The 13522-nt window shown below is 39.7% G+C and overlaps 1 protein-coding gene across 1 annotated transcript; it reads right to left on the bottom strand.

Moving 5' to 3' along the window:
• Window positions 1-1058: 1058 nt before the first annotated feature.
• Window positions 1059-7993, bottom strand: irf2a (interferon regulatory factor 2a). Its single transcript, XM_030788311.1, has 10 exons — window positions 7880-7993; window positions 7364-7457; window positions 6567-6666; window positions 6242-6418; window positions 4126-4160; window positions 3801-3906; window positions 3480-3647; window positions 2394-2437; window positions 1328-1441; window positions 1059-1253 (listed from the first exon to the last, which is right to left on the bottom strand). The coding sequence occupies exons 2-10, from the start codon at window positions 7448-7450 to the stop codon at window positions 1059-1061; spliced, it is 1026 nt and encodes a 341-aa protein (XP_030644171.1). The 5' UTR covers window positions 7451-7457; window positions 7880-7993.
• Window positions 7994-13522: the final 5529 nt, after the last annotated feature.

The following is a 13522-nucleotide window of genomic DNA, read 5'->3' as shown; positions in this document are numbered from 1 at the left end:
CTTCACATGGATCAGTCCAACATATAATAAGTCTTATTTTATTTAAGGGTGGCTACTGACTCCATGTCAGAGTGAGGACACTGCTAGCTATGACTAGAATTTCAAATTCACATTTATACTCAAAGACCCAAACATGACGCGTTACACTTTTTCCAAGGCCCGTTTTTTCAGTTTGCTTTTTCGCATTAGGTAGCATCTGTGAAAACAGAAAACACAAACCTAATAATTATACAGCGGGCGCGTTTGTCTTCAAAACGAGAGACTAACCAATCAGCTGGCTTGCAAAAAAATACACAGAAATTAACTTTCATTTCAAACTCTTCCATCTTCCAATGTGAACATATTTCATAAATCCCGTTCTACTTCAACGTGTCATCCTTGACATGCACTCAGTAGCCACAACAGTCTGCCTGTAATCGAATTATTAGGTTTGTGCTTAGTCTGTAGCTGTTAGTGTATGGTTTGCTGCATTGCATAGTTGAATCTAACTAGCAATTTGTAAAACAGGATACTAATAAAAGAACTAGAAAAAAAAAAAAAACCCTCTACAACTGAGGAAATTCTTGTATGCTAATGTGTGTATGCTAAGGTTAATGACATCTAAACATCTGAATTAGATCTGAGGTAGATTTATAAGATAAAGAATAAAAGATTAATTAAAGTCATTAGGTTTCATTAATGCACTGAACTGATGCTCAGGTCAGCTCCTTAAGGGCCACTTTCCTGCTGGTTATCAATTCGACCAAACACCTGTTCGCTGGTATATAAAAACAAAACAAAAAAAATAAAAAGCACTAAATTGAGCAATCAGGGCAGAAATGCAACACACCACCACCCCCCCCCCCCCCCCCCCCCCCCCCCCCGGACTGGATTTTGAGCATCTCTGCTCTAAACTCAAACAGTGTCGACCAAAGGCATTTCTTAGTAGTTCCAACAAGACCCATGAGAATATCTTCCGATCCATGTAAAAAATATAAAATACATGTTTTTTTTTCTCTAGTCATATTCGTCTCCTAAATAGTCATTTCCCAAACGCTTCGCATCTTTTCAGTTTCGTCTCACCCATCTTGGAGGAGAGTTCTGTAGATTTTACGATAACGCTGGCACGGGCTTCGGGGCTGGAAGTCTGAACTGGGGAAAATCTGGCGCTGGAGCTGCACGTCTGAAAGGGTGAGCGCCTCGGGTTTGAGGTTGCAGTCTGAACGGGTGAACGTTTCGGGTTTGTTGGGGTTTGTTCTGGGGTGAAAGCCTGGCTGGACCGTGTAAACGTGGGCCACGGGACACAGTCGTAAGGTATGAGGGGAGAGTCTTCTCTGATGATGGTTACCCTGAAATTCTTATTCCCAGGTATGACAAATTTGTTTCCTTTGGACAGCGCACGCGTAGGAAACCTCAAAACAGTCGGACATGCCGGTGACCTCGTAGATGTGGTCTGTTGTGTCTGTAAAGTAAAGGAAAGCAAGTCACGGCTTTGTTGTTTTGATGACCTTCACCGTCTTAAAAAAAGATGCAACTATTCAAAGTATTTCACTTTTGCGAAATAGGAAAAGCCTGGAATTCCGATGTATCCAAAGGCACTTTCGGACCAAACAGTTCTAGGGACTCACTGAGAGGAACTACCCACTGGAGAGCTCCCCCGAGAACTACAGATCTTCAAGGGCTTTTTTTCTGTTTGCATTTGCACCGCCAGCAGGAACGCTGAAGTCACATTACCAAGCCGACGGTTGGTATAGGGGAGATTTTTATATCTCGCTTAAACGCATCAAAATCACGTTGTATTTCCTCCATTGCATATAAATAAAGCCTGGACTTCACTGTTGGTCTGTTTGTCCGTGTTTTTTTCCCATTTGTTAATGCCAACAGCTGTTTACACGGCTGATAATTTACACAGATTTTTAAAAATGGTGGTTGCAACATATGCTTACGTCTGGACCAATCACTGTACACTTTCGTTACTCACGGTTCCTCTTGTGCTGGGAGAGTACCTTCCCAGAAGTAAGAGCTAAAAAAGTCCCTCAAAAGGGCATTCTAAGAACTATGATCATCCTCAGTTCCTGCAGTAAGGACACACAGAAAAGGGGATACTTCCTCCAACAGTTCTAAGAACTATGAAAAAGTTCCTTTGGTCCGAAAGCGCCTCAAGTGATAGGTTCTGGTAATGAAATCTAAATAAACAGGACCAATTTGATGGGAAAGGTGTAGTAAGCATCCATCTTTTTTCGATCAATCAGCTCTTACAATAAAGTCACGTGATGTCCTCCCAACCTAACACTACATGGATAAGTTTTGTATGGATGTGCTTCATTAATTTGATTAAGCAATGTGTACAGAGTCTGTTTTAGAAAGTGAAGCCAAAGAACAGGATTTGACATGCATCAGCGTGAGACACACACCTCTGTAAGTTCCTCCTCACTGTGAACACTGTCCGTATCACTACCTGCCAAACAACATGAAAGAAAAAAAGTTAATAACAGGGCAATAAAAAAAAAAAGAAAAAAAAAAAAAAGAAAGGTGAATTGATATAAGAGGCAATTCACCAGATAAGGAGAGGGCGAGAGAGACCTTTGCAAAAATGAATGAAAAATGTTTTACAAACACTTGTCATACATGCTCCCTCATATTTTTGAGTGCACACCCAAACTCCCTCTCTTTCTCTGTCTCTCTCTCACACACACACAGAGCCATCCTTCAGGTTTCAGTGACTCAGAGAGGCATGTATCATCGTGTGAATCTCAGGACCTTGAATAAAAGTTCTTAAGCATACAGAGCAACTCTGTCGACAAAACATTCCTTTGTAATCCAAAAAAAAAAAAAAAAGTGACCTTAGTAATAAACAGAAAAATACAGAGAACATGAGCACAATATGACCACAGCATTCTGCTTTACAAACCAGTTGGAACTAAAATAATTAAAAATGACCAGTCGTCACTTTCCATAGTGTTAGCGAATGAAAAGACAGCCAATGATGCACCGAGAGACCTGTGTCTTGACCTTCTTGTGCTGTGTCATTTGGCTTCAGCTGATAGGGTCAAGTAACTCAATTAACCATTTGATCCTCACTCAAGTAACCATGAATTAGCACATCAGGGAACTGTGATTCTGCACCATGAAGAGCCATGCTCTTCCACAAAGTCCTCTACTAAGCGTCTCTTTCGTGTTCCTAGTTTCTAGAATTGTAACTTTTACCCAATGTCTCTCATTTGTTTTATAGGCAAGTCATGCTTGCTGTGCACAATGTGCATGGCAAATAACGGACATTAAACCAGCGAGGTCAAAACTTTTCAGGAAACGGCGCACTGGGCCTCTGATAGACAAGTTACCAGGTCTGTTAACATACACCCCCAAACTGAACCTAATTCATAACTCCGATCAAGAGCTTATTTATGTAATGAAAATTAAAAAAAAACAAAACAAATATAGGATAATAAAACACACACACAACACGATGAGGCCAGAACTATAGAACACACGGGACGTACCACCGTGGGATGAAATAGGGGAGAACTGAAGGGGCGGCAGGTTGGAACTGGAGCTGACGGAAGAGGCCACGTTGTCGGTTGCCACCTCCACCACTTCCCCCACGTCCAACGGCACGCTGATCACCATCGAGCCGTCTGGAAAAGTGGAGCTGTCCTCCTGCTGATTCTCTGGATTCAAGGTGGAGAGAAATCGAATGTAAGAAAACTCCCATAATCCCCCTCCAGTGTGGCAGTTCGAAGCTTTTTTTGATGAATGATCTGAACAGGCTGGTTAAATGTGACCTGATGCTTATAAAAGACTGTGAGGTTTCAGACGTTTACCAGTTAAAACCGTGCTGTCCGCTGCGCTTTGCACGGTCACCTCTTTGGCGTCGTGTTTTTTTGGCGATGACGTTTTCTTATTTACACGAGTGGCGGCCTTCTGCCGCTGGTAAGAAAACGACAGAAAAATGAGGCATAGCTCGCCAGTGCCGTAAAAAGAAAGCACGAAGAAAAGAAAACATGATGAAACAGAATAAAATAAATAAAAAGACTGGCCATGCAATAAGGAAAGATTTTTTAACGACAGCATGAGCTTGAGAAATAAAACATGTTCAGACATAAAGAACAATTCGAACAACAGTGTGAAATCTTCAAACGTTCTTACTTTGAGCTTTGTCTCTTTCTCCATCTTCTTTTTCCCTTGAAGACAGAACAGAGAAATACTTATTTCTGACTCTCAGACAGAATGAGGTACATCAAACACCATAAGATTAGCAAGGCAAGCTCTCCACTTCATAAACATGTATATAGTGTACACGCAGTTGGCCTATAATAACCTCAGCTGCTACATAAACCCTGAGATAATCAACGCAGATATTGGAAATTACATCTCATGTGGAAAAAAAACTATGAATGCACAATAGTTGATTTTCTTTTCTATGTCTTGCCATACTGGTACAGCTAGTGTGTGTCACAGTATAGCCTTTTGAGATTAGCGTATCCTGGAGCTACACTGACTTTATGATCGCTAGCTAAGGTCATATGATCTTTGAATATGTTCTATGTAGTTACGAAGCTATTTATTTTGGAGATTTGCTTATGTATGGAATTGACTTCATATCTGCATCACTAGCTCAGTAAAACTCAGTGAAACAGACCTGTAGTTGCAGCACATACACTCAGTTAGTTACTGTCATACCGTAAATTCTCAAATAGCGGCCGGGGTCTTTATTTAACTCAACTGAAGAAAGAACCAGGCCTTTATTAGAGACATTTATTATTTATGATTTGTGCTTTTTTAGTAGTGTATTTTGTAATATTGCAGTAATGTTTCATTTCTAATTTATCCTATAAGGATTTACTTGAATATAACTTGTGCTGTAATGTACTTAAAGAATAAAAATATTAGGTCTACTATAGGCAGTTTGTGTCAGATTGTAATGATATGGTGCTGATAATAACAATGCACAATAAAGTCCAGCACACGGACCGCACAAAAGCAGATGTTTCATGATCACTCAAACTGCAGAATTTTTCGCAGATCATTTTAATGTACCAGTATCACCTGAATATGGAGAGAGAACGAAGAGCACAATTATCGACATTAAAACCATCTGTGGATATAGCAAATGACGCAATAGTTTGCAAAGAACAGTAATTCTATCACGAAATGAAAGAGGTAATTGTTTACTATATTTACGTCGATTAGTGTTGATTACTCTGTGAATTATTTGTTTTATTGTTAAGATCAAAGAGGGTAAATGGGAACAGGTTGAAATAATGACAGGTTTAAAGGAAAAATTTGTTCCTCTGTTTCCAGGTTACCAGCCGACATGTCCCCACCGTACCTATGCCGTCTCAAATCAGATGTTTTTTCCCTTCCGTGTACCATTAAGTACCATTAAGACATGCTATATGAAACAGTCATATAAATAATGAAATGACGCAAAGGAAATAGGAGGGAGAGAGTTTTGGCACTGATGTCCCTGAATACTAATAATGGGCCATTAGCACATATAATCTTACAGCGACCACAGACCATGTGAGTTAAACTATCGGTATGGTATTTCTGTTAAAAAAGTGAAACTAATAGCAGCAGTGGTGAGCGTAATTACCGTATGTTGTTATAGTGATGTAAATAATGCTGTGGAAATATGATGAATTTACCACCGGAGCCTTTCCGTAATGTATGTTTTTTTTATTCTTTTTTACCCGGCCTGTGTGTTGAACTGGCCTTTATTTGCCCAAACAGGCGGCATCCCGATTATAACTTGAGAGCCGGGCATTATTTGAGATCCAGCTTATATTTGAGAATTTGCCGCATATTACTATACACAATACTATAGTACTGCAAATAATATGTATAATTAATCATAATGGTACTAACTGGGCCCAATTGAACCTTTTGTTAAATATTAAAATACATAATTAGCACCCAGCAATAATTGGATATTCAAGGATACTCAACAAAGTGACGCATCAGACATTCCCCTCCTTCATTTGGTTAAAGCGCCTTTCCAAAACAAGTAACAATTATTAGGCTGCCTTCTAAGTCAATGGTCACACAGCTCTGGAGTGAACCTGTGGGGTTACCTTCCTTACTCAGGGACACTCTGGCAAACTTCATGGGATTCAAACCAACAACCATCTGATTACAGGGTTCCTCTCCCATCGATAAACGTCCATCGATATCCATGTAAAGGGCATATGCAGTGCCCGTATCTATAAAGGGTGTATTATCAATGCAGTGGCTCTGTGTGGCTGATTGTTGAAGGACCTACCTTTCTTCATTGCCCGCTCAGACGCGCTGAGCATCCGGTACATTCTGAAAGCGTTGCTTCCTCTCTTCATACTCTTGTCTTTCACTTCTTCAATGTCAGGTAGTGAATTCATTGCACAACGAAAATTCGCCTTCCATGTCTTGGGGTCTGGTTTGTCTATTCCAGGACGGTACTTTCCTGCATTACAATGGACGGATAGAACATCATCTCATCATTAGTCTGGCAACTCATGTTTAACTGTTTCTTTACAGACTTTCTACTCCATTTTGTGCCCGGATAGAAAACAAAAGAAAGAATAAACAGTATGTGTCTTTGCTTGGCTTACCTGTGTGAATTGCCCAGTTCTTAAACAGAGGTGCATCCTTGTCTAACTGCCATCCGTGCCTAGCCGCGTGCATCCACGGTATCTGAAATATCTTCTTTTCCTTTGTGAAAAACAAAAGCTCTAAGCTTATAAATCATACAATAATTTGCCCGTTTGAACGTATTCTTACAAGTGAAGCCAAAACAACACTTTAACACGGGGGCACTGTTTTTTCAAAGTATCTGCCATGATTTCTATACAGCTGGCAAGCCTGAAAATCAAGGGAGACATCTTTAAGTGCTCATGACTTGAGCCAAAACTCAAAGCTGTCTCATAGGAGAGCAGCTAGGGACCATTCCCATTGGACAGTGCTGACCAGTGCTCAGTTATCTACCTACCTAATTGACAAATCTTGCTTTGTGGAATAACCCCCTCAGGCTATAACAAGGTTCGGTTTGTGTAAAGTGAAAAGAAAAGCTTAATCATCATACCATCCTCTAACTTTCTTAGAATCCAAGATTTGTCATGTATTAGCATACAGTGTCTTATGTAATCTCATAATACACAATAACTGTTTCTTACATTTCTTGTTTATTACAATTTTATGAGGAACATCGAAAAAGGTTGAAAGGTTAACGGCTCAAACTTTTTTTGATGATCTTAACAGACAAATTCTTTTTTTTTTTTTTTTTGAGTGGTAAAACAAAAAGAGTTCGTCGGTTAAGAAGTAGGCAGAGACACAGCTTTCCCTGTCACTTTACCGTCTATGGTTTAGTGACAGTCACTATGACGGTAACTTGAAAATATCGTCTACTCACTTCATTGACCCAGTGTAGTCCCTGTATCAAACCACTCCTGATCTGTTGCTCCAGCCATGGACGCATTCGCATCCTATCGATAGGCATCTTGGCACTGAAAACAAGACAATGTCAGTCAGTATGAACCGAAAAAGACACTAAACAGATAAAACAGGACTGAAGGAAATTTAACCAAAGCATTTACATTATTCCAAATATCTACAGATCAACATTAGGGCAGCTATCCAGGATATTTTCATCCTAATGTCACATTATTTTTTCCAGAGAACTCCAACGTGCCCTTAAAAAGATACCTTTAACATTAGATATATTCACAAGCCCGGTTGTAACAATACAGGATGGCGTTGGTAAACTAAACCTTAGGCAGTTATAATATACAACTGTCAACTGGGTAGCCTTGTTATTAAACACTTTAAATACAGCATTACGGTAAAAGGTCTCGTAAGGACATGAATGAACACTGAATGTGAATACGCAGCATTCTTCCTCTGAAAATCGTCTTAATTTTATTCTTACCTGGTTTGGCGCTTGTCGATGCCGAGTTGGGTGTTTTACCTTTTAGCTTAGTCGGGTATCCTGTGCTGGAAATGAAGGCAGGGCCTTTTCAAATGGCAGTTCAACATTCGGAGCCGTTTTGTTCAAATATACATAAAAAAATAATACACGTACTGGTCATCAACTACCCGACATACTCGTGAAAACTTAACGAACAACGCGTCCTTGGTGCGACATGTACAGTATCTAACAAACGAGGCTATGGCAAACGGCGATAAGGCTAACTTCCATTGCTTTAAATATCTAGTCGGCTCTCGGTGTTGCCTGAGGATATCTGCAGACGTCATCAACACAATTTGAATCTCATTTCAGTGTTTGTGGCGAATATAGAAGAATAAACATGGTTACTCAAACCGTAATAGTAAAGAGACAGTAATTGTACAATCACAAATGGTTGTGCTAACTTTCACTCGTCAGCCAATCAAACCTTGCGTTGCTAGTTCGCCACTTATACTCGTCTATCACGTATGTAGTCAAAACACAAAACCCGTTTTATTGGGTAACAAAAATCGCGAGTCATGAATTGTCGGTGAATTTTAAATGGGATGCGTCTCCTCCCCAAACACACCTTTCATGTTTACATAAGTAGTGTGAAAGCTTTACATTTAAATGGGCATTATACAGAGGTGGTTGAAGAGGAGGGCAAAGCAGTTTTAGGACTGTTGTGTCTACATCCTACATCAGAAAGGAGTGTTCCATGCGTCCCTTCTGCAAAACAGTGCGGTGTCACTCCAAAATAGATTTCGAGTATAAGAAATTTGAAATTCATTTTTGATGTGAAGATATGAATCTAAATAAGAGAGAGGTAGTGTTACAGAGAAATTTCAATATATGTTTTTTCAACATTTTTGATTTTGGAATCTTATATATTTCCGGTCGGAATCTTATGTAAAATGTTTCCAGTCGGTATTTTTGCAATATTTTGCGCAGTGTGGTCGCTCCTAAACACAAACTTTGGCTGCTTCCGCAAATGTGCCCTAGTGGTAAGGACTACCAAGATTTTTAGCGGGAGTTCTAAAAGTGTACAGCACGACATAGCCGAGCGATTAATTTGGATATCTGTGAAATAAACGATCAGCTGAACTGTCGGTCTTCACGCAGAACTTTCCAAAATGAACCAAGAGATATACAAAGAAGTGTTTCGACAAACGGGAAACATTCAATCAATTGTGTTTAAGTTTCTTCTCACGTCTGTCCGTAGTGATTAGTATGCTCAGGTCATATAAAAAAATAATGCAAAGTCTCTAGTGGTGGGCAAAGTGAAACTTTGTGAAACACTGAAACGTGCCGGAAATTTCGAAATAATCTGACACCCGCCTCCACGGTGACACCTACTGGCCACTTTTGCTATTGTCACATCTTGATAATGCTGCTCTGCGAAACAACGACTTAGACAAGCGTTGACAAATTTTAAACTACTCATTATTCTGGTGGGTTATGCCAGGCTATCAATACATATGATCAGTACATATTTCGGAGAAATCACCATACAACAAACAAAGAAACAAAAGCTTTCAGACTGTCAGAGACAACAAAGTGGGACTGTAATGAACAGTGTGTTCAACAAATATTTATTTTTTTCTTTTGTGTTTTGTTGGGTTTATTAATATGAGGGGTGGAAGTAACAAAATTAACTGATAAAAATGGAGGTGATGAAATTGCAAGTGAATTGAAAAATAGAGCGATTAAAATGGAAGTGAAATTAAAATAGAGTGATAAATTATCAAGTGATTTGATTAAAACCGATTTGATTAAAACAGTCATGACATGATGAAAACAGAGCCACGTTTCATCATTTTCATTCATCATTCACAACACAAAATTGCCATTATCATGTAGGGAAAGTAGCCTCAAGGGTGGATGTAACAAAAATGAACTGATAAAAATGGAGGTGATGAAAATGCATGTGAACTGAAAAACAGAGCGATAAATTGTCAGTTGATTTGATAAACTTGACTGACATTTTATTTGAAACAGTGTTGCTCTAATAGTCATTGTTCAAGTCTGATAGTTATTGTTTACAGCAAGCAATTTTTGTTACCTCTGCCCAAAAATGTCCTTCAAAAAGCAGGCCCGCTGACGAACTGATCGAGTTTTCGGCTTTCAACTTGCAGGGAGCTGAGGATATTGTGCCTCTGCTCAGAAGCTGAAATTCAAATGGAATGCACCCGATCCCATCTCCATAGGGCCTGCCCACTTCCTGTCAATGCCATTGTACCCCGAAATTGGCTGCAATTCACCTAGAGGGTCCTCGCGAGAGAGTCCTCAATGAACAGGAGTGAATGGAGCTTTTTGCAAATATAATATCAATTATAGATCAGAATTGAAGAACTAATACTAATACTAATGTCCTTTCGTTTTTCTTACAGGGAAGGCCATTTTGCCTAGCATTCTGCTAATGCATGCTGATTGGTCAGTTAAGGATTTATGACAGATTGCAACAGGACATCCTCCCTCGATGGCACCCTTCGGAAGTGTTTGAAATGAAGTCGAATGAAAATCTAAAGGAGGACCAGGAGATCTTCATATTTGACAGCTAAATGTAGATCTGGCTAATGTAACAGTATGCTAACTAGCCATGGTTGAGAATGCTGTAAAGTGGCTTGTGGTGCGTGACGTCACAAATACTTACAAAAGGTATTTTAGAAAAGTCGAAAAATGGAACTATATCTATTGCCTCGATCCCTTATATTGACAACGTAATGAAAATTACAAGAAAAAAAAATTACCCTGTGAAAGTTACATTTTTGGGGGTACAGCCCCATAGGCCCCCATTTATTCTGGACTGTCTCGCGAGCGCTCACTATTAAACAGGAAGTTCTGAGAGTGCAAGTTCTCTTCTATTTAGAGATTCTCTATTAAGGCTTAAGATCTAACTGCGGACACACAATGCTACTCGACGCGCCTACTACATGACACGCTCACTATGGTTATGGTTAGGGCTGTGGTTAGGGTTAGAATCCAAGAAGTTAACACAGGGGGTGTGTCGTGCACTGAAGTAGGCTTGTCATGTAGTAAAGTGGGTGTGCCGTGTAGTCTGCAAGACTGCAGATCGACCCTTTTCGTTAAGGCGGACAGGAGGCAGAAGCGCCACGATATATCAGTTCTCATGCAAGGAAGATAATCTATTGACAAAAGGCTGTTATGTATATTGGGATAAATAACCATGTGGGTTTTGTGGGTAGGGCCCTTTTGAAGTGTAGGGCCCTTAAATGCGCTTTCTTTGTGGAACATATTTCATATATGGCGGAATAAAGTCTGAGTGAATGCAGCTAATTATGCTTATGGAAAATGAAGACCAATAAGGGAAAATGAAGGAACATTGTCTCACATTTGTTATATGTCAAAATCTTTATTCAAAAATAATAACTGTTTTTCTGATTTTGGGCTGAGTCAGCTTCTATTTTTTATTTTTTTTTTTTTACAAATGACCTCCCCAGCCTTGGAAAAAAAAATTCGTTCACATGGAACACTTGTTGGTGGCATACATAGGTATTTTTTTGCCATTAGGCCCATGTAAAGGTGTGGATATACAGCACATTGCCCCTGCCAGTAAACCAGAGAATCCTGTGTCCTAGGAACCTCACTCTTTTTGGGGGGGGGGGGGGGGGGGGGGGGTGTGTTTCCAAGTTGAAATGATCCCACACCAGAGATTGGGATCTCTTACGTGGATTCTCCATCTTAATCTAGCCTATGTATCAACACCTAATTGCTATACTATCTCTCACCTATCTCGTGCTATCCGTCATTGTCACTCTCTATACATTAATATGTCACTATATCTATCCTATCTATCGCCCACTGTGTGTCTCTCACTAGGGTATCAATCAATATGCATCACTAACCTTATATCTAGCCTAACTATCACTCACTAAATCACACTGTCAATCGCTATATGTCGCTATCTCTCAAAATCTCTCTCCTCTCACAAAAACCCTCGAAGTCGGGGTGTGTTTGCTTGGCTTTTAATCATTTTAGGAGTTTGTGGTTGAGACAGATGTGTGATCAGGTTTGTTCCAGACACTGTCAATAAAACATAGGAGCGGCAGGTATGCCATCTGTGAAAACGGGGTTTCGAAACAGGGGTGAAATGCACTGAAGCTTCACTTAGCCATGGTCATGTGACATGGGTGTTTTGAACCGCACTTTGGAGCAGTGTTTCGAAACGTCTGGCCTTCGGAAGCTCGACACAGCGTCAAACTGTCAGTACCAAGCGTCTCATCCCTACAAGTCACATATTTAACTAGGAATATTGTCTGTGTGTAGGTTTCCATGCAGCTTAGTCTTTGAAAGCACATTTCTCCTTAGTGAGGATTCAATCTTCGCTCCACAAACACTTATGTCTGCCTACATTGAGCCGTCTGGAAAAGTGGAGCTGTCCTCCTGCTGATTCTCTGGATTCAAGGTAGAGAGAAATCGAATGTAAGAAAACTCCCAGAGTCCCCTCCAGTGTGGCAGTCGAAGCTTTTTTTGATGAATGATCTGAACAGGCCGGTTAAATGTGACCTGATGCTTATAAAAGACTGTGGGGTTCAGACATTTACCAGTTAAAACCGTGCTGTCCGCTGCGCTTTGCACGGTCACCTCTTCTGGTGTTTTTTTTTTTTTTTTTTTTTTTTGGACGTTTTTCTATTTACCCGAGCGGCGGCCTTCTGCCGCTGGAAAGGAAACGACAGAAAAAGAAGAGGACGGAATTGAAACTTGCAGCAAAGCTCACCAGTGCCATAAAAAGAAAAGAAAAAAGGAAGAGAAAAGGGCAGAGGGGAGAAAACATAATGACACAATGCACAAAAGTAAAAATAAAATAAAATAAATAAAAAGACTGGCCATACAATAAGGAAAGATTTTTTTAATGACAGCGTGAGCTTGAGAAATAAAACGTGTTCAGGCATAAAGAACAATTCAAACAACGTTCTTACTTTGGGCTTTGCCTCTTTCTCCATTGTCTTTTTCCCTTGAAGACAGAACAGAGAAATACTTATATCTGACTGTGATTCTCAGACAGAATGAGGTACATCACACACCATAAGATTAGCAAGGCAAGCTCTCCACTTCACAAACATGTATATAGTGTACACACAGTTGGCCTGTAATAACCTCAACTGCTACATAAACCCTGAGATAATCAACACAGATATTGGAAATTACATCTCATGTGTAAAAAAAAACTATGAATGCACAATAGTTGATTTTCTTTTCTATGTCTTGCGATCCTGGAACAGCTAGTGTGTGTCAAGGTATGTCCTGGAACTACACCGAATTTATGATCGCTAGCCAAGGTCATATGACCTTTGAATATATTCTATGTAGTTATGAAGCTGTCCATTTTGGAGATATGCTTATGTTTGGAATTGAGTTCATATCTGCATCACTAGCACAGTAAAACTCAGTTATAGACATAAAAGTGAAAGCGACACATATTACTATACACAGTACAATGGTACTACAAATGTGTATAATTAATTATAATGGCACTAATTGGTCCAAAATTGAACCTCTTTTAAATATTAAAATACATAACTAGCCCTCAGCAATAATTGTTCGTGACCCACCAAGCCACATAACAGCTGGTATGACGTTGTTTTGGCATTTTTTATGTATCGT

This window comes from Chanos chanos, chromosome 11 (assembly GCF_902362185.1).
Source record: "Chanos chanos chromosome 11, fChaCha1.1, whole genome shotgun sequence".
Classification (NCBI taxonomy): domain Eukaryota; kingdom Metazoa; phylum Chordata; class Actinopteri; order Gonorynchiformes; family Chanidae; genus Chanos; species Chanos chanos.
The sequence above is the reverse complement of the archived record's forward strand: the minus strand, read 5'-3'. Positions and strand labels throughout refer to the sequence as shown.